Source organism: Anas platyrhynchos, chromosome 20 (genome assembly GCF_047663525.1).
Source record: "Anas platyrhynchos isolate ZD024472 breed Pekin duck chromosome 20, IASCAAS_PekinDuck_T2T, whole genome shotgun sequence".
In the NCBI taxonomy this organism is placed as follows: Eukaryota; Metazoa; Chordata; class Aves; order Anseriformes; family Anatidae; genus Anas; species Anas platyrhynchos.
Genome location: NC_092606.1, coordinates 7,067,882 through 7,093,255, shown reverse-complemented (window position 1 = coordinate 7,093,255; position 25,374 = coordinate 7,067,882). Strand labels below are relative to the sequence as shown.

The 25,374-nt window shown below is 40.7% G+C and overlaps 1 protein-coding gene across 12 annotated transcripts in view; it reads left to right on the top strand.

The window, feature by feature from the left end:
- Positions 1-25,374, top strand: part of CUX1 (cut like homeobox 1) — a 267,949-nt gene that overhangs the window by 148,154 nt on the left and 94,421 nt on the right. For all 12 annotated transcript variants that reach the window (XM_038165931.2, XM_038165921.2, XM_038165927.2 and 9 more), the window contains exon 9: positions 23,316-23,364. In XM_038165931.2, coding sequence (XP_038021859.1) covers positions 23,316-23,364 — 49 coding nt within the window. The remainder of the gene's footprint in view (positions 1-23,315; positions 23,365-25,374) is intronic.

Below are 25,374 nucleotides of genomic sequence, written 5' to 3'. Positions count from 1 at the left end.
GCATTTACAATCCTGTGAGCCTGATATTATTAACCCTTAACATTTATCTAGTGTGTTTCTGGAGAGGCAGATCACAGCAAAGGCTAATTAACAGCCTTTCTTCCCTGTTTTTTTTTGTAACATGTTGGGAAACTGAGTCACAAGGAGTCTGGTCAGGGATGCAGAGGGCAATCAATATTGCAGCAAGGATCAAAAGTAGGAAATCAAATCACTGGCTAGAAGGACGGGCTGCTTCTTCCCATTTTCACTTAGATACGTCTTGATGCTGATTGAACACTTGCTGATTGGATTTCATGGCTTTTAAGTGCCTTTTAGCAAGACGTTTTGAACAAGAAATGAATTTGACTGAAGCACTACCTTAGTGTTACCGGTCTTTTGTAGTAGTCTTTCAGTGGCTCGTAACAGATGGTCTTTGGTTACTTGTGATCAGCAACTACACAACCTGTCTTCATTCCTTCCCTCAAAATAATGAACTTACAACTGAATACAGGATCCCCCCCAGCTAGGTGCTTTGTCCTGCCAGATGACAAACGTGCCCTCCTGCACCTTCTCCTGAACAATCTCCTGGCTGGACCACTCAGACCCAGCATTGCTGGGCTGGAGTCAGCCAGGTTCCCAGCTGTACTGATGAGTGTTGGCCTGATTGAGTTGGACACCTGTAACTGTTCCCCTTCAGGTGCATGTGACTGCGTTGGCAGTGATACGGAAGCCATAGCCTTCAGGACAAAGCAATATTTATTTGTTTTACAGAATAGAAAGCATTCTAACAAAGGATTAAACCTAAGAAAGGTTTGAAAATTTTGTTTCTTAGAGCTTTGCTAGTTTTGTTATCCCGCCTGTAGTGCTCTTTCTGGGCTCAGTTACTCAAAAAGAATTATGTTCACATACACACACTTATCTTTGTAGCATCACAGCAGTTTTTGTCCTTCCTTTTCCTTCATTTGTTTCAAACTTCAACACTGGGAAGAGTTTGCAGAGTTGGTGCAGGGGAAGACTGTGAAACAGGTAGCTTTCTTTCCATGGTTTCCTCAAGAAATTGTATTTGCTGATGTTTCATTTCCTGTGTATTTCTCCACTTACGATGTCTGGATTATTAACCTGCCTGAATACGGTGGTTACATCAGATAACCTGAGGGGCACATCTGCCTTTCATAAAAATATAACACCCATTTCCATCATAGTGAACCATGTCATCTACCAGCTGGGTTGCCATAAATTGCTGTGAAATGCACGCAGCCTTAACCAGCAGTGAGGAGCGCATAACTTCACCATGGAGTAACTAACCGTCTTAATAAATCTAAATTCACTCTTTGCTGGAGACACTTCAGGGAAAGTGGCAACGATTTCTACAGCCTGTTATCCCACGTGGTCACGGTAACGGAATGGGTAAGTAGAGTTGTTCTGCAGAGGGGTAGCCAGACCCTGCTCCGTGCTTCCCCCTCAATGGCTGGGAACCTCTGTCTTGTGTAAAACAAACAAAAAGCACCGCCAAACAGCCGGTTTTGCAGCCAGAGTGCCCAACATTCTTGTTCAGGGCCGTCATTAAAAGATTTCATGAAACAGCCTTAAAAATGAAAAGTTTCCTTTCTGAGAGAGAGAGAGATAATTGAACTCATTGATTTGTTTCACGGTTTGTTTGCCCTTTCATTCCCTTCCTGAGGTGCTGTTTGTTGAGGAATGTCTCCAATTGCCAGAAAGACAGTGGGGTGTCTAATATTTCCCCGCCAGCTCTCCTTTCAGCCAGAGCAGAGTACTGTGGCAAGCCTCCGATATGAATTTTTAATGCAGAACTTTATAACATAGCCCTTGCAGCACGGCTGCACTACTCTCTTGAGCTTTCAGATTTAATGCTCTGATGAACAGAGCACAGACTTGGGGCATTCGACAGCAGTCAGAATTAACCCCTACATTTCCGACTGTTGTACCAGTTAATTTCCCTGTAGATTAATACCGATGTGGGTGGAAAAATTCCAGACACTCCTACAGTGGAGAAATATCAGAATAACTTGGAATTTGACTCCAGAAACTGTCTGTGATGCATGTTTTTAGCTTTTTCCCTCTTTCTCTACAAATAGGAATTTTTAAGGCTATTTACTTTTCCTGGGCTCAACAGGAAAGCAGTCCTTCTGTGTCGGGTGTAACAACCCTTTCCTGCCCTGTCTGAGCTGTGATAAAGACCTGTGGTGGTGTGCTAGATGTCCAAAAGGGGGAAAAAATTGAAATAGCTCTGTAAGTAATAGTCACAGATTAATTACCGGTAGGAACGTTCCTCCAGATTGTCTTGTTTAGATGTTTATGCCATGAATGACGATGATTTATCTGAGGGGATTTTGCTCGTTTTGGAACATGCTCTTAACTCGGTGTGGATGTTCCTATTAGCCCATCGTCCTACTCAGGTCTTTCCTGACTGCGAAGTGGAGAAGCCCAGCAGCGTAGATAAGTAGTCTGAATTATTCCTCTTCAGGGCATTAGCGCTTGTTTGTCAGTGTTGAAGCTCATCCGTCATAAAGCTGCCCGTTCACCTGCCTTGTTTTCATCTCTGGAATTTTTACTCTTCCGCAGCCCTTGCAAACCTGAATAATTTTGCTGTACTGCGGTTTGTGCCGCTGTGCCGTTCATCAGCTTTTCTAAATCATCCCTTTACTTATTAAACAATAGCAGGCCTGATGTATTATCTGGAGCAATATTGCTCTGCAAAATCCCTTAAAGTCTGTTTGCATAGTCTTTGGGTTTTGTAGCCAATTCTTTTGGCAGCGGAGCATGTCACAGCCAGGGCTGGCCTTTCAGGGACTTTGGCAGGATTTTGTCAAGAGAAAAATGCCGCATTTGTAGGTTTGACTTTGATAATGGAAAAGGAGTACGATGTGTTTAAATCGTGATAGAACTGCTGTAAGCCAGAGAGAATTAGATGGGATGCAGAACATGCAGAGGTGTTAATGGCATTCGGGAGAAAGACTTAGCGAGGAGTTTGTAGTCTGGTGATGTTAAACTCTTTGCCTTAAGCCCTTGCGAATGAGACATGCATGTTGTTCTTAACTGATACCACAGAAGTACATTTACACTTTTTAATCATAAATCAGCATCTCTGCTTTGGTGAGACATTTGCACGTTTACTTCAGATGAAGTCTTTTAAGCAGCTTGTCTTATTGATTACAGACCCGAGATTGTCTTTACTTCCTCCACTGTTATTACTGACTCACGAGATTAAGGTTTTCAAGGCTTGTTGCTAAATGCAGAGAAATCCCATCATTTCATTCAGTAGTTCTAAGCATCTATTAACTTTACTTCTATAAAAAAAGCCATGTGTTTTGATAGAAAGCTTAAGATTTGTGGAAGGGACACTCCTGTTTTCATGTACTGTACTGGTAATTAGCTCCTACCTCTTATTTTTGTTGTGTCAAGTATGCTACCTAAAACAAGGCTGATGACTCAGTTTTGCCATATGTAAAAAGGGCACATGGGGTAAGGCAAGGCTTTATTAATGTGGATAGTCTTTCAGTCCTTGGATAGAAAAGTGGAAGTGCTCTTCTGACGCTTGCATTGTAGCCTGTAAAAATAAATGTACATAAATAGAAGCACATAAAATGCATTTGCTGACCATTCATTTGAGCACTGCCATCCATTAGATCATGCTGTGATGAATGGAAATATTCTTCTTTCCTGGAGACCACACCAAAGGAGAAGGTGCATATGGCATCTGTCATAATAATAATGCAGCAATACCACTGACTACCCCGTAGCATGGGCATTATAACTCACTGGAACGGGCGACTTTAAGCGTTACAGCATTTTTCATTGTTTTACCTATGTGGTGCTTTAATGTGGGAGTCGTCTGCTCTTACTGAGTCAAAGTGGAAATATTTATTTAATGAGTTGTAGCCGATTTTTATATGCATAGTGGCAAAGTTGAGGAACATGACTCATAGGAAGTAAAAAGATCAACAAATTCAGTGCCTTCAACTGTTTTAAGTTCCTTGCCACTGTCCTTCCCATCTGGGGGAAGGGAACGAAGACGGCAGGGGGGCGAGAGGCTGTCTCCCAGCCTGAATTCCAGAGGCGCCTCTGCCTGATGCTCGCTCTTGACCTAAATTCTAGCAATAGGCAAACAGGGGTCTTCCAGAGCATCTCAACCTAGGCAGTCTCAGTGCTGCTCAGTTTCTGTGGCTTTGAAGTTAGCCTGGGTGGCCAGAATGATCTTTTCCTGTTCCTGACCCAAGATAAAACTTTGATATATTTTTTTTTTTAATTGCATGTGATCAGAGAAAAGTAGCTGCTGCAGTAATTCATGCTTTTTAATTAAAGATTTTGAAGTTGAGATATGCAGGATCTGAATCAGAAGATACAGAATCTGTATCTGGACTTCTTACACTGGGGAAGTTAAGGATGTTGGCTTGAACTCGGGGCTCAAAGCCAGAATTTATGTAAGTTCTACTTTTAAAAATGCAAGTAAATGACCAGAATGGCTTATATTTTTAGGACAGAGGTTGAAATAATTAAATTGTAGCTGAGTTCATAATATTAGTGTCTTTGAAGATCATAGTAAGGAAGTATTCCTCAGTAATATACAGCAGCACTTTTAATAACTTCACAGGCCGGGGTTGGTTTAGATTTGTGGAGCCAGTAGGGAAATGTGCATTAGCATTGCAACTTGCCATCTGAGTGTGACAACAAACAACTCCTGCTATTTGAATGCTAACAACTGACAAGTCATTTGGTATAGCCATTTGCCAGTTGAATGGCTTAAGCAGCTTAGTTTTAATTAAACAGAAGCTTCTGTGTATGATATCAGAGAAAATAATGTTCTACTTAAAGCTCAGTTGTTTGCTGTTGTCCCCAACTTGCTGAAGATACCGAGTTTCTCTGTTGTGGCATTCATCTTGTGCAGCGTCTGCCATTTCACTGCAGAATTAGTAACAAAGGCCCTTTTGGGCTATGGCAGAGCCTTAATCTGGTGGTTAAGTGCTAACTCAGCGTTGCCTCGTGGCAGCAGTTGTTGCTTGTGCAGGAAGAGCTCCGTGCACAGACCGTAGAAGTGGTTTTCATCCCAGAAAAACGCAGCCTGGGGCATCCTGCAGCCCGTCAGGGCAGGAGCCAGAGCGCTGTAACCGCTGGGAGGAGAGGACTGGGAGCTTATCGATAACTGGGTAGAGGTCGGGCCTCCTCTCAGGAGGTGCACCTAGCAGGAAGGTGAAGGGAGTGATAATCTGTGGTAGGAAGAGCATTTTTTTGGTGGTATATCTGAAATTAATTTCATAGGGAGCAAACGACTTTGTCAGGAAAGGGAAGTCATGTCCTTTGCATTTCACTCCGCAGTACCTGGAAACTAGAAGCCAGTTCTGTTGGGGAGCCGTGCCGGAGGTGATAACCCTGCCATTCTGCTGCTGCCAGAACGAGACAGTTCGGTGGCGAACGGCAGAGAAAGGTCACGTTGCCAGACACAGTTCCTTTTCTTAATCACGCTGCTTTTCAACTGATATCTTTTTAAAACGTCCTTTTTTTATTTTACAAAGAGTACGTGGCGTGGGATCACTGTATTCTTTGGCTGATATTCCTTCCCTTCTCAAAGGGAATGGTGTAACATGAACTTCTGCACGACAGATGAAGACTTAACACTTAGGCTACTTGAGATTAGACCTGTAACATCATGCATAGACAACTGATTATAAACAGCCTGGGTTTCAGAGTTGTTCTTTTTGATTTCTGTTATCAGAAAGTGTCAGCCACGGCACTCGTTTCCCGGTTACCTGATCTTTCTGTGTGCTAAAAGCCATGAGCTCCAAATAAGTCAAATTACTTTGCAGGAATTTTTCCATCCTCTTTCTTTTTTTTCTTTCAATTTCCTTTCCCTTCCCCTTCAGTCCTTAGATATTTTGAAAATCTTTGAGTACATGCAGCAGTATATGCAAAATGTGTAATTCTGATGCTACACCCATGGTAATAAGGAGGTAGCCAGGGTCTTTTGGAGCTTAAGAAAATAATAAAAACCCAGAACACACAAGGTTTAGTTCAACTCGTGCTTATTGGGACAAGTATTTCACATCTTGAACTAGAACCTCTTGAGAATGATACAGCCTAGCATTGTCTGATTTATTTAATCACATTTACATGAAATCAGATATATTCATCAACAGAGAACATTGTGAGCAAACTGAATGAAAGCATTACTCAACAGAAGTTCCTTCTCTGATAATAGAAAATATCCTTTAAGTTTCAGCTAGCAGAGCTGCTGCTTGTAGCTCAATAGCAGATCATCCACGAAGAAAATGAGGGCCAGAAAGCTACAGCTATCTGTGACTTCTCTGTTAATTCCCTGCTTGATAAATAGGTGTCCAGAGCTCCTGCCATTGTGCCTTAAGGACGTTGTTCATCAACCCGTACGTAGCACTGGGAAATTCCTAACCGGAGGCAGGAAGGAGTGACCTGCGTTGCTGTTTGTTTAGAAAGATAAGTGATGGTCTCCATTTGGGCATGTTTGGAGAAGGAAACGCTTCGGTGTTCTCATTTGCTCCAGATTGGGGCCGGACGCCGAGCTGTCCTGCAGGCTGGGTCCACCCTTTTGCATGCCGGTCTGCACTGCAACAAGCACAGCTTAAGGCAGAAATGTCCCTTTACAGCAAGCGACTTGAACCTGTAACTAGTGGCAACTCAGTTATGTGTACGCAAGCTTCTTTTAGTTGAATAAAATCAACATTAAATTAGTATTTGTTTACAAGATGTACCTTGGAGTAATAGATTGATTTTCAGGCTCGTGTTCCATTAATTCTTTGGGTGAAAAGCTGGTTGTTTATTAAATGTAGAAGCAAGTGGGTTTGGATTTAAGTTGTGTTTGTGACTGTCACTGGCAAAAAATGTGCACAGAGAATGGGATAAAGTAAATAATCAGCAGAGTTTTGTAAGTTATTCGTGTTTGTGGTCAATTACATTTATTAGTAATTTTTTTCTTGACTTTTTCTTGTCTGTATTAAATATACTGAAAGTTGGTGACTTTTTGTGTGGATAGGAAAAAATGCCTCGTTCTTCTTAGAACTGTAAGGATGCAGTTTTTTTGCTCTGATCATGCAGGTATCTGGAGTTCCCAAATTGCACATTATTGGTCTTTTCATCGTCTTGGCATATCAAGGAGATCTTGCTGCCAGTCACAAAAGAAAGATAATGCAAGAGACTTTCTCAATGTCATGTGCTTCAGAGTTTATGTTATAAAACAGTTTATCCTTTTTTTTCCAGAGCTATCTACATTTAAGGGCTTTGTTTTGTACGCTGTTGCGAATACATTTGCTGCATGCATTAGTCATTTACAGTACTTAGATCCTGTAACTATTAAATTGTTAACATTTGGAGCCAGCTATAATTATCTTTTATTATTATTATTTTTAATGGGCATAGTGCTTTCTTTCCTCTCTAGCTTTCCTAAACATTGGAGGGATCTTTAAGGTATCTGTTACACTGCAGTAGTGGTGTTTGACTTCTGTTTATCATGCTTGTTTTCTTATCTTTCTGAAATACTGGGACTGCTAAGAATTTTTAGTCTGCATGAAGCACTTTGTTCTTCTGAATATCTAAAATGAATATCACAGATCAAAATATACCTTAAAGACATGGGCATGCAGAATCAGCAGAACTTCCATGAAGTCTTTGCATTCGGTGTCTCTGATGGCTGCTGTGACGTGGTACCCACATTTGGTGAAGCCGCTCTGTAGACCTGACCCAAATACCAGTTGATGTAGGTACTTGTTGCTTTTGATATCGAAAACAATACGAGAAGTGGATAGTGCCAATGCTGATCACTGGCTATTCTGCTAAACATTCTTTTTTCCATGCTCCTCTTATTTTCTTTCACTTTTATTTCAAAGCATGAGTGGCCTATAAATGAGCCTTTGGTTTAATAGTTGTTTTTTCTAATTCCTTTTTGGATTTTTATCTTGAAACCATTAAATCTGGAAGTGCTTGATTTCAGAACTAATTGCACTCTTTCTCTAGGTGTTTATTGTTTGATGGGGGAGGATGGATGACGGCACTGATGCTGCTGCTCTCATCTCGGGGAGACTGCCCACAGGCAGACATTTCTTTGAGCTTTTAGTTAAGATCCTGGGGGTCTTGGAAGTGGTGGAAGACCCTTAGCTATGTGCAGTGTGTCCAGTCAGGCAGCAGTACTGTTAAGTGAGCTCTGTGTTGATGGCCTAGATCAGTGATTTTCAGTGTGTTCTGCAAATTCCTGGAATTCCAATGCTTATTGCTGGGAGATCACAGGAATAACTGTGAAAGTCAACCAGTCACCACGTGCAAATGTGCTCTACTGATGCTTCATCCTTTAATGGAAAATGCCAGGTAATCCAAAGATTGGAAAGGCTGGAAATAATCTTGCAGATCCACTGGCGTATAAATTTAGTTGGGACTCTTTCACAATCTCTTGTGATCCTCTGCCCCTGCTGGATAATTGTCCATACAACAGCAGTGACTTTCTTGTCTTTTCTGTATTCATCATCCTGTCATAGTTGTTGTTGAAGTTTTATATATACAGTATCTCGATGTTGAGTATGTTGGACCAGCTTAACTCAGCAGAAAACCATTTCTGTACAGGGCTTGTAACCGATAATGGGTGTACTTTCGCCCTCTTCACTGAAAGGCAGTGGCCACTAAATATAGCCGAGTGAGCTATTTTTGATTATGTAACATCTCTATCTGTCTGTACACTGATTAAATAATCTATTTTCTTGGCAAAGGAGTAGGACTTAATTTTCTATTATTGATCAGAAACATATTTGAGCCGTGATACAGATGACTTATTTGTCTTGCTGCCTGTTGGATTGATTTTTGTCACCACCTTGTCGTCGGTGATGCTGTGGTGCAGTGCTAGCGCGGAGCTGAGCCAGGCAGAAAGCTGGCAGTGGTGAGACATGCCAGGTCCCTGCCAGCTCTCACCCAGGTCAGTATTAACAGTCTTTCTGTCTGGTGACTGCGAATGTATGGCACATAAGCCTTGCTCTTTCTCTTTTGCTTTTTGTTACCATGTTTTGGTGAATATATTGTCCAATATCTAGACGAACTAAACTTTTTTAACCTCTTTTTTTCCCCATATTTTTTATAGTTCGTTCCTGTTCACTTGTATCTTCTACCTAAACAATATAGGTGTCACAGTAAGGTTTGCTGTACTGAATATTTTACAACCCTGGAAGAAGCCACACAGCCTGGGCTGTGCGCAGCGCAAGGGGCCGGCAAGTCTGGCCCCATCCTCTCTGTTTGTATAACAAACACTTCAGAAGCAAAGTAAGGTTCCCTGAATTACTGATTTACTACTTAATGCCGTAAAAGGAGCTAAGCCTAGGGAAAACAGAGGAAGACTAGATGCACTTTATTTGGAAAGTTTAAAACTCTTTTACACATACTGTGCAGGAGCTTGCACAAAATGTCCACTTAGGGTAAAAGAAGGGGAAATTTCCCTACTCTGTAGCTGCCCTCGTGCAAGCTCGTGGGACAGAGAAGTACCCAACTGATCCCAGCACTCTGAGGACAGAGAAGCTGCGTCTTTGCAGCCTGTGTGTCTTCCCATGGTGTCCCATCGAGCACGGACCCTGGTGTGTAGGTGCACCCCTAGCTCGCACGCAGCCCGTGAGCCCGGCTTGGCAGCTTATGGATCAGGCCAGCTCAGCAGGTGAGACCACAGAGCTGGGGAGAGGATGTCACACCTGCAGAAATGTGGGTGCTGCGGCAGGAGAGGGGGCAGTGGGACAGAGGTCTGACACCTGGTGGGGCTGTAGGCTTACCTGCACACCTCCTAGGGCAGGTAGCAGCCAGGAAGGGTGCTTGGCCAGTGAAGGTCTAAATGGAGTGAACTTACTCATTAACCAAACGCTGGTCTTGTGACTCGGAGACCCGTTGGGTAATAGTTAGAACTGCGTTAAAAGATAGGCAAATCTGAAAGGAAGATCTGCGTTATCTTACCTCCCTTCTCTGCTACAGCTGTTGGTTACATTTAGGAAGGATGGTTTTCATCCACTGAAGAGGTTCCTGACATCAGTGTATCTCTGGATGCAGCAGAAATGTTGAGGAACTATCATTAGCAACAGAAGACTTTCCAGCTCAGACTTCCCTTTTTTGTAGAAATACGAAACCTGTTACATTAGCTGTTGAAACAGAATAATCAAATAGTTCCATACCACAGACTACAATATTAGTCAGGCCTGGAGCTATTTTACTTTAGCTGTATTTTAAAGGCTAACAACTGTTGAAAGGGAAATAGAGAATTGGAAAAGTGCTTCTGCAAATAAAATTGTAAAAGGTTAAATTAGAAAATACTGCACTGTTGTCCTCCGAGGGCTTGCAGTAGTACCTAGTGTTGTTTTTTTGCCAAGGATTATTTAAAGTAATTTCTCTAATATATATCTAGTTCAGATTCTGTGTAGACAGGCAATCTGTCAATCATATCAGCGAGCATCCCGCATAATATGATACAGCTGGAGACTTGGTTAGAAAAGGACTGAGCTGATTTTATATATTCAGCAAAGATGTAAAAATAATATATGCCAGCTACTCTGCTGGTACCAGCGACTGGAGTGAAGCTGTGCTGATCCATGCCCACACAGCCGCTAATTGGGGCCAGCCTACCAGACAGCAACTCGACCGAGGGAGGCTCCCGAGGGCAACTGGAGGCTGAGTCTGCTTTTCCAGGTGCCCCACTGGGGTACAAGCAGGTCCAGAGGAGGAAAAAGAAAGAGAAGGAAGGCAGCTCTGCCATCTGAAGACCAGGACGTTGTTCTGTGTCCCAGCTGATGGGTTTGTGTTAAGTAATAATGAACTGGTGCTTGTTGTGCTGATTCAGAGAGTACCTGCCTTTTCTTCTTCCTCCTGTTTGTTTTCTCAATTCAGTGGGCTACCTCTGCCTCCTTTGTTTCTTTCTGCCTGGTTTTTGCAGCTTTGTCACTCAGGTCAGCCAGATTCACGCTATTGATAACAAAAAAGCAAAACTGCAAAATGGTGACATAATGGCAGTTTGACAGAAGCAGTGTTCCGATTCAGAACAAAGCTGGAACAGATTGGGAGGAGAGAAGACCGTATTTGTAATTGGATACATTATTATAAAGATAGCAATCATCCTGATTTTTAATCTTCAGCATAGCTCATGGGAAGGGTAAAACCTACTCAAAATGTTCAGTAAAACATGTCCCCCGTCATGGCTTATGCTATTTTCAGTCCCTTTATTGAATAGAAGGACATCAGTTGCTTTTGTCAGAGGCCATGTAATGCTGTTTTCTTCAATAGCCAGAAGGAAATACTTGTTTCAGTAGCTAGCAGAGAATAGGCACAATCACCTATATTCACTCCTACAGCCAAAAGCACTAAAGCAATCCCCAAATCCATCTTCCACTTGAATGCTGTGTTGCTGCAGAGTCAACATTTAGCCTTTCCTTTGCACAATGTGCATGTCTTTTACATAGATAAAGGAAAAAGATAATAAAAATAAGGTGTTTTTATCTAGATTCTATCACTAAATAATGCTTTTTTTGGTTTTGTGCTGAATGATAAAGTGGTGTCTAGATGCTACAGGTGCAGTTGACGATGCAGGGAAGCAGGATATTATCATATCTGGGTGCCTATTTGTAAATGTGCTTGCAGGGATACATAAGGAACTTAATAAGAAATATGAAGTTGGAGATTATTTTGCCTACTGGACATGCTTATCTTGTTTCATGCCAACAGACCCTTCAAAAAGCCCTATAGGATGTTGTCATATACTCCATAGTGCCAGTTACCAAAGTCAGACAGAACAGACAGTCTAGAGGAGGCAGATAATCAAGAGAACTTGAGTTTTTCAGCTAAGATTGAGACAGGTGTGTCTTTCTCTTCTTTAGTCCGTTACATTTACACTAATACATGTTCAGGCCACTGGAAAATTACCGTTTTCCACGAGGCAGGAGCTGATGTTCTGTCATTGCCGCAGTGGTAAACAGTAATTTTCCCTTGATATATCCCCGTGGAGTGACATGTGTACATAAAATTGCCTCGCTGTACTGTTTTATTTTCAAACTGACTTAAATCTGTTTTACTGAATGTCGAATAAAGTAAGTTAAAGAAAAGCTTTTTATAGATTCTTGCAGTGATAGACAAAGATACAGAATAAATAAGGGGAGAAATTAATAAATATCTAGATTTTTCCAAATTACTGAACTGCCCAGCTCAGCTCTTTTTGCAGTTAAGGAAAACAAGAAATGCTGAGCCAGAAGCTCCTAAAGATGATTCTGGTATGTTGCTATAGTAAAAATTGTGAAAAGTGTCCAATTTTTGAAGTTATTTTTGTTTGAAAGAAAACAAACATACAGACATATGTGATAGTAGCATTTATGTAAAGTGAGAGAAGATTGTTCATTTTGTGATTGCAGCTACTCAGAACCTAAAGTCATTTTTCAGGTGTGACATGGTGATTCTTAAAATAAATAAAATAAAAACAAATAATCAAACAAACCATGACCTTGCCAAGATACATATACTCATTTCACATACTGTATCTCCAGTGACATTGTTGAGTAAGTTAAAATATTTGTGTGTATTTTTAGAGAATCTTTAATCAAAGCACAGACAATTCTTCCTGCTGATTCTTCAAGGTTTAAAATACACCATTCTGTTAAAAAAGAATGACAACTAAGATGCCTCCAATTAAGGTATCTAATTTTGGATAATTGATGCGCTTTAACTCCATCAGTAAAAATAAGAAAATGTTGCAGGTGCTGTATTTCCAAAATCCCAAAATGTCCATTATTATTACAGTTATGTGTTTGGAGAAACAATTACAAAACAGCTTGTGCAAGGCGTAGAGCAGCAGAGGTAATCAGTTAAGGCTTGGTCTTTAACAAAGTTCTCATTCTGTATTTGTTGTACGTTTTTTTTCAAGCAGAAGTGAAAATGGCAAGTTCTGCTGTTGTGCAGCGTGTGCGTGCCCGTGGACGAGCCGTTGTACGTGTAGCCAGCAGTCGCGCTGTGTGAGCACAGCTTTCAGCCCAGCTTCCGAAGGAAATGAAGCTGCCATGGGCTTGGGGTCTGTTTTACTGCCAGCCTGCTCGGTGCTCAGTTTGCAGTTTATCAGCTCTCCTCCTAAATTAACTCATAAGCTGATGATTGACTTCAGCGGAAATTAACAGCATTAGAGATCCCCAGGACAGCGAGCTCTGGTGACTCTTGCAGGAATGGGGAGTGGATAGGAAAGGCGGCCGGGTAATCCATTTGAGTGCAGGGCTGCAATTTGAGAGCAGCAGTTACCTGTCCACTTGCTGGTTGCTCAGCCGTGTACATGTTTCTGGAAGGCATCCATAATCCCTATTTCCATTTGTGGGCTGGGAAGGGAAGAGATGACATTTAGGAGATAAGGGAGTGACCTAGAAATACTGCAGGAGGAAGTAGCAATGGGGGGCAGTTACAAAGCACAGATGGGACAGCTGATACTATTACAATAGGTACTGTCCAAACAACATTATAGGAACAATCGATAGGAAACAGTGCTTTATTTGTATTCAGGCTTACGGGAGAACGTGTTATTTTAGCCACTGACTCAGCTCGCTGTAGAGCATCACAGGAAACAGCATTCAAGATTTCAGGGTGTCAAATAAAACTGTGGTCCTACCAAATAGTGCTGACTTGTTACTTTATATTGAGGATTTTGCTCATCGTAGGAATTCTGTAAACCCCAAATCATGAAAAAATACCTAAGAACACACGACACTGCTTCAGAGACTGTTGCTTGTTTCCTTTCATCAGCCCAGTGCAAAGCACCTTTTTGGATCAAGCCAGCATTGACCAAGTCTTGTAAAATTTTGCACAAAAGGTAGCTGCTATGTTTAATTCTTTAACAAATTAACCGACATTGAGAGCTTTGTGAATAGACTGCAGAAGTGGCTGACTCCTGGCAGCAGAAATAGATAGACAGAGAGTGAGGAGTGGACCTGGAGCTATAAAGCTCCCACCAACCCAGCAGGACATGTTCTGGAAGTCAGTGAAGTTCATGGCAGATGGGAAGGTGTTCAGGTATTCAGGTTTCTGAGTTAAGGAGCAAATTGAATCGAGTTACCATGAAACAAACAATCTCTTCCCAAAATGGGTTGAAAAGGATGGTTTAGATCAGGGTTTCTCCATGTGCAGACCACAAACCTATTAGTGGAATAAGTGAGCAAGAAAGGGGGTCCTCTGCATTGTCTGGCATGAGAAGCACTCTTCTTCTGCTTCCATTGGGATCAGACAGAAATGAGAGGGTGGACAAGCTAGGAGACAGGGAGAAACTTGCTTTGTTTATGAGGACAGCAGCCTTTTAATAGAAGGACCTCTAAAGTTCATGTTTAAATCCTTGGGAAACAATGATTTCATCATCAAATCTAACTACAGAGTGTACCCAAAAGAGCCCAAATGAGTACAATGCAAGGACCATAAGGTTTAATAATTATGCAATCTTCATGTGATTAATAAGACTGCTGATTTCCCTCATCTTATCATCTGAGTGTAACACTGTTTTGTATATTTGTTATCTCCATTATGTGTTGTAGTATGGGTAGATAAATAGAAATACCATGGAGGCAACAGGAAACAAAACAAAAATAATCAAACATGTTTATCGCTAGAGCATTGAAATGGCTGCTGTGGCAGACACCAGATGAATTATGCAATACATAACTTAATTCTCTGGGCCACAGATGTTTCATTTTTCCTGCGAGAAGATGATTGAACCTTGAATGACAGTTTCAGGCAGTCTTTGATTGCTCTGTGGGTCACATGCTTGATATGACCTGCATTTGAGTTGCTTTCTACATGCTGTTGCTTTATAAAACATGTAAAATTGACATCATGTTGGCTGCTCAAGGCCAAGTCAGGAGTAATTCCATGCTTTTGATATGCTTTGTGTGCGAGCGAGGGAGAGGGAAGGGTGCCTGTGTTTAAATTCTGATACGTTATTGAATCAACTGGAGTCAGGAGAGGGGAATTGCAGCAAGCTCTTTCAATTTGTAATAGGAGGCACCAGGAAATATGGAGTTTGTTGCATCTGTGTCATCTTGTATTGTTAGAAAATCCTCAGAGCTGTAAGCAGCGGATCAGGCAGTGCCTCCTGCTACCCAGGGCACAGCGTAGCGCAGATTGGCAATGGCCAGGAGGGTGAGTGGAAATGTTTGTTTGTCTAAATCAGCTCCTCTGAGCATGAATATTCTGCATATTCTGAACCTGGAGATCGTGTTCCTCACCCTGAGGACTTCATTCTGCAAATTTAGTGGGTTTGTACTGATATTGGTGCAATATGTCAATCACAGTGTGTGTGTCTCTAGGTATTAATGCAGGTGGGATTCAGGCATAAATACATCAAAAATTAAATATCCAGAAGTTCTCGTTTTTTACATAGCCTCTAAAGGCGGGTCCAAATGATTGCACCAGAACTGAATTGCTGAGATGCCTCGTCTTGCCTGCCGGTATTAGAGCCCGCAGGAGGACAAGCCCACACCTCCCACGTGAAGTCTGAGACTTCTCGTCAGCTCCCACAGAAGCTGGTGGCCACCAAGTGTAGGTCAGTCCGGGGAGGTCATTTGTTTCTGCAGGTTTCAGGTGCAGAAATGATCTCGTGCTTCAGCAACCTTCTTCGAATTCCCCTGTGCCCCAAGGATTGTCACCAGCAGCCTGCGATGGGAGGGGACCCAGAATGATCCAAATCTGGACATTCCTAATAGCTGGTTTTAACATTGCTCATAAGGCTTGGTGGGGTAAATCAAAAATACATTGTGAAATAAGACAAGTTTGATCATGAGACTTGCAGAAAAGAGAGAGATTGCGTTTCTTTTCCTGTCTGATACTCCTTTCTGTAACAGGCAATGTGATGGCTAGACACAGATCACAAAAAGACCTGTTCCTGTGGAGAGAAAACCAAGCTGATAGTTGAATAGGGGGTGTTTAAATGGAGCAGTGAGCAGTTTGGGGAGTTCAGGATTCATGTTGGCTGTGGTACAAAATACATAAACATGCAGTACGTAAGAAAATAGTATTGTCATTGAATAAAAAAGATGTGCCATCTATTTATAGATCAGGCTAGTTTTTAATGCAGCCAAGACGCCTTCACTCTGCTTTATTCCAGCTGCTTACGTTAAGCATTCTTCTCTGCCTTGGGAAGTGTGCCAGGGGCGTGTGTGTAAAACGATGGGACTTACAGCACTGGGATTCCATGAGCTGATATTTTCTCTTATATATAATTCTTTTTTTTTTTTTTTTGGTATGATATTGGGCTAATAATTGGTGTCATTCATAGCAATTTTTCTCTGTAAAAATGATTAATAAAAGACTGCCAATCTTTAGAAGCTGCTCCCTAGTGTATCGCTGACATAAAGCTGATTTCTATTGTATATAAAACTTTATAATTGTAAACATCATTTTCTTATCCTTGAAAATCCTGACTTAAGCCATGGAAGAGAAAACAAAGTGATGTAGGGGTTTTCTTAGAACGCAACTCTTCTACAGACTAACAGAGGTTTTATTCTATACAGGTGGGTTTTTTCCTTCTAACAATCAAGATGATTTTTGTGTTGTCCAAGCATTGCTCCATATCTTGAGCTTTATAAGCACTTTCTTTAACCTCAATCAATATTTGATGATCACTTGACATCTTTCAAGCACCTAGGACATCATTTATTTGAAGATCATACCTACAGCTGGTGCAACTGCTTGATGCTGCTACTTATGATACTAACCCGGTGTGCTTAATGAGAAATGCTTGCATGAGATTTAGTTCATTTTTCAGTTTGAAAATCTGTATGCAGCGCACTACATCGATACAGGGCTCACAATGAGAGGAAGCACAAATTAATTCCCACAAAATTAAAAAGAAAAAAAATGAAAGAAAAAAAAAAAGTTAGCATTGAGTCTCTCTCCTTTTTTGCTAGGGGAAGAATTTGATTTAGTATAGGATAACTGCATAGGGGTGTCTGGACAATGTACACTGGACATTTAACCATTCCCCAGATTAATCCAGATGACGTATTGTGTAATCGCTGGAGCACCTGAAACCAGCGTTCCTTTGATCTCTCAATTTAAAGCCTTCAGTGTTTCACTGCTTAGCAGAGAGAGGATTTTTTCTTCAATTGAGTTCCTAGGAAAGGAAACACCCAATTCATTACTAAAGTTGGTGGATTTATGAATCCCTGAACAGAGAAATTCTTTTACGAGAGGCCTGGATTTATATGACATTGGAAAAAAGGATTATCTGATCTGAAGATCCTTAGAGGGTTGCTGTGAAAGAAAATATTAACCTATAGCTCTTGCAATTTGAAAAGTAGATTTGAGAACTTACTACTAAAAAGTGTGTGAGTTCTTGCCTTTTGATGTGCTGTAGGGGTTATGCTGAAATAATTTTTTCTTTCTTTGTACAACCTTTGTGTCTATGACTTTTGGAGGCCCTATTAGCAATAAATGTGGATTTATCTAATATGGTTGTTTGTTGGATTACAAACATTATGAATTCTAAAAAGACCTAAACTATGTGTACAGCAATATTTCTAAGATGCAAGATGAATGGAATTGGTTGTGATTTTCTATTACATCCTGTCAAAATCTTCTTAAGTGTGTTAAGTTCCTCATAAGGTGCTCCTAGAAATGAAGCAAGCCAGCACTACGTGCACCTTTGCATGGTCACTGAAGTGCAGCAATTAAATGAGGGAACCTACCAGCAGAGTCTTGAACTTGGGTAGGAAATTCGTTACCATTTTTTGCTTAAAGAAAAAATAAAATTTAATATTCAAATGCTGGAAATGCTTATGTGCCCCAAGTGAATGCTGTGATCATTGGACTGCAGGCAATTCAGATGTTGTTTAGTGATCCGAAATTACCTCCTAGACCCAGGAACTTTTCCTGATAAAAAATTATTGAAACTATAAAAAATAATAATAATTTTAAAAGTCCAATGCACTGCATTTTTTGAGTGTTCTGCCCCTCTCTTCTTCTCTTCCTCCCTCCCTAATGTCCCAAATAACTTCCCAGTTTGCCTTGTGCTAGCAGTGCTAGATTACACTGCCTCTAATTTTAAGAGGGTAAAATGTTTACCTAATTCTGCCAAATTCTGCTCTGTGGTGATCACAGATACATGTTAGTAGGAGGAATTTTCTTCCCCCATCCCCTTTTTTTTTGTGTGTTAAACATAAATGCACATTAGTTGATAATGTATGCTTTGAAATTGACTGCGTAAATGTTTTAGTAATTAGAACATTTTAACAAGCCCCACTGGCTCCATATTCCGTTTGCTCTGACCAATAAACTTATACATGTTTTTAAAGAAAACAAATGTGTGGGAAAAGATGCTGTTTATTTTTTGCCAAACTAAAACATTAATCTGCCCTGCTAGTGAAGTTTCTTGGCCATGCCGTTGACTGCAATTTCAAAAGTGTCATCTGTGTTTTTCAGTTCTTCCATGTATAAAGAATCCAACAGCAGTTCCCTTCAAGGTTCAGTAAGTTCAAATGTTTAGGGGGCTGTAGCCACAAGATTTGGCAAACCACTCACTTGTCATGTTAATAAAAAAGGAATTGTTTCTGCCTCTTTAAGCTAGTATCTAAATGAAGGAGTCAGATCAACTGGATTTTAATTCTAAAGTCCACATTCTTCTTGCTTGCAAGTGAATAGCTTCATGGTGTTAAGGGTTTTCATCTGATTTATTTAGAAGATGAGATTGAGCTGCTTCCATTTTACCAATACTTGAATTTGCTTGCTTGTTGTGCTGTTCAAACCTAATCGGTTAACTTGATCTTAAAAAGAAAATTGAACCTTTCTGTGTTTTGGACTTCCCATAAGCAATCAAATAGAATAAGCGTTTGTTGTTGTGTGAGTTTTTGTTTGTTTGTTTGTTTTGTAGATGGCACGTTACTTTTGAGGGCTCCTTCATAAATGGCAAAAACGTACACCTTGTAAAATCTATACCTTTTAACAAGCTTTTTTTTTTACTTCAGATACAGTTACAAAAGAAATAGTAGAATATTTTGTGGTCATGCTGTTTTAACAGTTCAAATTCCTTTCATTTGTTCCCACTTATTTTATAGCTCCAAGTGCTTGAACTTAAAATTTGATTTGCTACATTGATATGCTAATTTCCTTAGCCTGAAAGTGTTGAAACTTAGAACAAACTATCTTTAATACAGACTGAAGCTGTCTTGTTTACATGATTACTTTTGCTGTAACAAAGTGAGTATAAGGACCTAGATCAAACTAACAATAATACCATCTGTGGAGTGGGAAAACACAGGATAGATAATATTCACTCCTGAAAATAACTTTTACCCATTCTCTTTCTAATTATCTATTTTAATGTTAAGAAAGAATCACCCCTGAAAAACCCTGAATATTGTTGGTGTTAATATTGGCCATTGTGATGTGGAAATCTATTCTAAAACACCATAAGTATTAGTGTAAAAGGTTCTCTCGCTTCTAACTACCCTCATTTTCTGTATTCATGCAAAGAAGGAACTTTGTGGTTTTGTTTTTTTCCTTGCCTTGGTTGGTGGGGGGTATCTAGGCACTCAAGAAGCCAGGTCATCTTTGCTTCAGGAATTAAGGTTAAAAGTAAAATCATCAGATCTTGTAGGTGAGTGTAATTCACCTGCAATGACTTTGGTCAGAAATTTCGGGTTGATATAACCATGTTTGCTAAACTTGGCTGTTGTTTTCTGTAAGGTTCCCATCAGATTTTCAATGAAAACCTGTAGGACATGATGACATTTGCCTTGAGCTGGATGGTGCTTTACCTGTCAAGTAATTCCATTGAAATAAAGAGAAATACTGAAATCAGAAGGTCTGAAAATGAAGAAATGTTATGGGTGGTGGATACATCAAAAATGGCCTGTGTGGGCCTAATCCACTGATCCAGAGTGGGATTTCCCCATGCCTTGCAGGTTTGAGTTCGACACAGTGCTTTGTAAACAATAAATCAATGCAAGTTGTTTCTTTGAGTGCATAAAAGGTGTAAGAACTATAATTTATTTTATAATAAATACCTCTGCTCAGCAAACAGCGAGTGTAGCTATTAGAGACTTTCTCAAATAAGTGATTTTAGACTGCTGAGTGCCAGCTACCGATGTGGGAGTTGAGCTTTTAAAATGAAAAGACTGAATTCCTTTTGAAGATTCTTCTGAATGCTGTTGACACTTGTGCTCGGAAAGAATACAGAGTAATTTAATTCATTGCTTCACTTAAAGATAACATTTATGGTTGCAGCATTAACCTTGGTTGGTGTGCAGACTGCTAGGCTGGAGGTGTTCCGCTTGAATTTTTTTGGAGATGTCGCATCCTTTCGTTAGGTGTGTGGAGAAAGATTGCGTGGGGAAAAGCTGGATAGGAAAAACGCCCAGGTGAAAGGGAGCTCAGGACCTTTCCTGAGTTCCCTGGTTTGTCTGGGTGCAAGGACAAAGGGACAATTTTGCCCTTGGCTACAGTTTGACACTGTACCGGATTCAGTCAGAATTATCTGCGGATGCTGAAGGGCAGAAATGTCATTTTTATGGCGTGCTATATCCTCGGTCGCTTTTTTTTGTAATTGACTGCGTATACCAGTGCTGTAATAGAGCTCTTAAATCCTGACCCCAGCCGAAATGGCATACAAATACCGGTATTAATACTTGTGTGCGTTGTAAATAGAGGACTGTCCCGGGGCCTCACCCCACTTCTCAGGCTCCGGCCTGCGTGCCCGCCTCCTCCCTGCAGCCTCTCACCCCTCAGCCGGCCCTGCTTCTCTGCTGTCCCTCGTCCCCTCTCCCTCGTTCCTCAGGCCACAGACATCCCTCTGCTTCTCCTCCTGCCTGCCCAAATCCTCCCCCGGCACGCTTCTCCCCCAGGCTGCCAGCAGTGATGGCAGTTCATGCGGGCAGGGCCTTCCCAGGCCGGCTCTGGTTCTCCAGGAGTTGGCGCACCGTTTTCCTCGTTCCCTTGGAGTCTAAGGGCTTCTAATTTCCATTTGCAGCTGTATGCCCTAGACATACATTTCTTAAGGTTTAAATGTTGCTGTAATGTGTGCAGAATCTGGTGTTTCCCTGCCCTCAGCTTCCTTCACTTGCCTCTGTGACCTTTACAGGTGGCTGGGGGTCCTCTGGTGAGTCCAGACCCCCTCACACACCTCTTTTCTGCGTCAGAGCCTTTTTCTTTTCTCTGCAGCCAATACTCTCCCTTGGCTGGACTAAAAAATGGCCCTTTTGCTACAAAAGCAGAGTGCTTTTCTTCTCCTCGCCCAGGAATTTGTAAGTCCTTTGCTCTTCTTGGGCTCTGTAGTTTTTCAGACCTTTGGCTGCTACCTGACACCAGCGTTCCCCTGTTTTGGGGGGAAAGGCAGGGATTTTATTGCTCTTCAGACCCTACAAAGAAGCAAGTGGAAACTGGGTTCACTCGAGCTGCAGACGGCGTACTGGAGTGGGACGCTCCCAGCTCTGGTCCGGGAGGCGTGTGACACAATCCAGACATCGTTTACTGGCTCCATATAACCTGAGGCATTCACACATAAATTCAGCCCGAATACATAAGCTTATATAAAGAAGATCCTTAAACTATCCCAGCTAAAAATATTTGTAAAATGCTGGGAAACGTGGTAGGGTTTTTTTGTGCGTTTGGATGCTCTCTTCCCTCTGATCTCTGTTACAGATGCATACCAGGGTCATCCACATGTTCTTGTGGACATTTTGTTCATGAGATGTAATTTCCTTACAGGGTTTACAGGATGGACAAGCATTTTGGGTCTGGATTCTAAACAAAAGGCTAAAGAGATCAAAAATACTAATGTAGTCGTATCTGAACCTGTCTGGGTTGGTCTTCTCGTTAGTCCCTGCACACTTTTAAGTCCTTACTTGTCCAGAGAGTGATTGTTCAATTCAGTAACTAATGTCTATTATTTATTATTAATTCAAAACATCTTGTGCATGATCTCTTTCCAGTGTAACAACACACTAGCTTCTCCTGCATGAGGAAATACATGTTAATCTGTTTTTCATTATAGTCCAAAAGATTTTTCAAAAGGCAATTCATGTTGCCTCAAAATTAAGGGCTATAATTAAAAAATCATTTTCCATTTATTTATATACATACACATTTACTTATTGTGATCTTTTACTGCATTTCCCTAAGTGTGCATGCAGAAACTAAAAAGCTGTTGAAGAGTAAGTCAATATTCAGTGTAATGATCCAGTGTCAAGTGTGCCAGTACTTCTGTGTACTTCAATTAACCATCTTCCCCAGCAAACACCTGCATAGAAAAATGGATTTTCTTTGGGATCAGCCAAAAAACAAAACCTGACTTTTCTGCATTGGCAGGGGAAGGGAATTCCAGTATTTCACAGCTTTTACTGACAATGATCTGCTACAGATTAAAAACAAAAAACAGACATGATGGTGTTGGCAGATTGCAAAAGGACTTGCTGGTTAAAGCTGCTGTTCATAGGAGATGAGGATCGTGTTTATTGCATCCATATGGTCTAGAGATACAAGATCGGCAAGCGTCTGGGGAGAAGTCTTAATATATTGATACAGAACATACATAGAGCTACATAGGCCCTTTGGCTGGTACCTTTCACAGGTGAGAGTATCACTGGAATATTTGCCCATGATTCAGTGTGGTGATACAAATGATTGCTTAACCATCAGATCCACTTGTGTGATTAAAGTGTTAGAAATGTTGGAGTTTGTAAAGGGTTGGGACTGGTCATTGGCAGCTAGCACACATATATGATTGATCTATTTTGTTCTTAACTATATAGTTTTCAACCCTTTGATTTCCTGTTCAACTTCGTAAAGTGCATTAAAAGCCTGAGTGTAAATTTAGTTTCATTAGTTTCTGTCAAAAATCTCTCTTTTCTGTAAATTGAAATTCTAGGTCTCTTTGACTTCGTGATTTTTTTTTTAAGCAGAATTTAGAGGCAAACTTCTAGGCACACTGAAACAGAAGAATACATGTTGTACACAAATACAGGTAGTTGTCTGAAGAGCTATAGCCTCGGACTTCTCCGTAATAGTCCTTTTGAAGCACTTTTATAGCTAGGAAAGGTGACACAGCCCTTCTGCAGAAGGTTTGGGAGTAAGATCTAATAAATATGCTCAAATATCAACATGCCACTTCACTGGAAAAAGGGAACAGGCAAAAGATTTGGAGACTTGCAAACCAGTCCGGAGCTGAAACCCAAGAGGATTTCACCAGTCAAAAGCTTAGCCACTCAGTCTTTACTGTGTCCTTTAAAAAAAATAAATGTATTGTTTGTATGAATGTTGCAATTGTACAAAGCATGAACTCATGTAACAAGCATTCTTCATATGATAACAGCACTTCTGCTCTCTTGTTCTCCCAGGGCTGATGAAATCGAGATGATCATGACAGACCTTGAAAGAGCAAATCAGGTAGGATTTAAAAATTAGTTTCTCATAAAATTCCGAGTATGACTTTGTTTTTTCCTCTCTTCTTTGGGATTTCTTGACAGTTGTTTTATATGCACTTAGCAGTTGTAACTGTAGAATAAGAAAATACTCAAATTTAGAGAAAAATACAGATCTTTGGGGATACTCTTTAAGTACTGTATGCACAGAGGATTAGTGTTTGCCATATATTTATCTTCTAATAATTTCAATTTGTTTACCACTATAGTTTTTCTTGGTTTTATGTTTCTAAATCCATCTTGCTGGTCCCTACCCAGACATAGCAGCTAACTGGTTTATCCAAAACACATCTCAATGGTTTATGCACATTTTTTACGTATTTTGAAGAGTGTGAAGTGGCTTGCACAAGAACTGTGAATTTTCAAGCATGTCATTTTATCCAGGTCAGCTCATATTCAACTAATGGTCAGCAGCAGATCATCACGTTGCGAGCTTTACAGAAGGGGATAAAAGTAACTTTCAGACCTAAAAGTGTTTTTTGTATGTGTTGCATTCAAGATGCGTTTTGCAAGGATTTGTTTCAGAAATGCTGAAAAAACATCCTTTGAAAAACAAGATCCCCCTAACAGTGGAAGCATGTTTTTTTTGAAGCCAGACTCTTACTGCTGTAATCTTTTCTTGCCTGAGCTCCTTCCATGCACCTCCCATCTCCAATGTGTCCTTTCTATCAAGAACCAGAGTAATAGGTGTGATGAGGCTGTGATTATTGATGCAAGGAGATTGGAATTGCACTGGTGTGAGGGTAGGTTGATCATTGGCTGAGCAGAGAGGGTAGCAACACCTTGGGTTATTAAAGGCAACCATTATTTTTGGTTCATCCTGCTGCTTATCTTCTCCTCACCTTCCTTTTGCAAGAGGAGCATCAGCAGTGTAAGGGCAGCCCTGAGCTAGGGAAGCCTGACCCCTGCCACTGCTACAGCTTCCATAGGCTACTCTGGACTCACTTTTACCTTTCTTTTCTGATACATTTTATTGGCATGCTAATTTTTAGCAAAGGTCAGATCAGACCATGCCATGCAGAATAAAGAAACTCCAATTTGTTCCTACAGTGATAATTTGTTGGACTATGAAATGTCTGCTGTATTCCCTTGCAGTGCACACACTCCTCAGAAAATGGTACCATTGTATAGAACTATTTCAAATTAAAAATTGGAAAATAAAAATTACCAACACCCAAGCAAAGTGCCCTTTTGGTCCATTCTGTACACTGAGTAACTGTACAAGGTGATGAGGAAGATGCATATGGACGTGCAGATTCCCAGGTGGTACATGAAACAGGTGATGGTTTCATAAAAAGAAACCTCAACCAGGCGTTTCTTAGTCAGAGAACTTCATTAATCCATCTGTCAGGTAAGGTCAGAGATTGCAGATCATAAGTCGCTCAGGTTATGGTTTTATAATCCAATTTAAGCTTACCCAAGAGCAGCTTGCTTCCAGTTGCACGGAGGGAGGGATGTACAGTCATGGGTTGGGGTTAAGTGGAGGATTGTCTCTTTTAGATAAGTTAACCAGTCATGAATCTCAGCCTCAGTCCTTTTATTTCAAACCCTGGCCTGCATAATATCTTGTTATGTGTGATTGGATAATCACAGCAAGTATATTATCCTTTATATTAGTTCTGTATAAATTGGAAAAATATGAATGAGGCAGAAGGCAGATTTGTAAGTTGTTGGGTTGATTATATAATCAGGAAAGGAAAATTGAGTTTTGTACAGTGGGTTTTTAGTTCTGTCAAAGAACTTTTGTAGACAGCATTAAATATTTATGAAAGTGCTAGTAATTATTTGAAAATCCGTAGACTTCTTAGAAATGATGTAGGTGTTAAAAGATGTTTTGGTAGAATTATTTTGTAATTTCTGCAAAGGCAGCACATTTTTCAGAGTTGTAGGAATGATTTACCCAGCAGGTTTTTTTCTTTTCTCTGAATAGAAAGGTTGTTGTAATTAAAGAACAGGTATTTCTTATTTCCTCGTT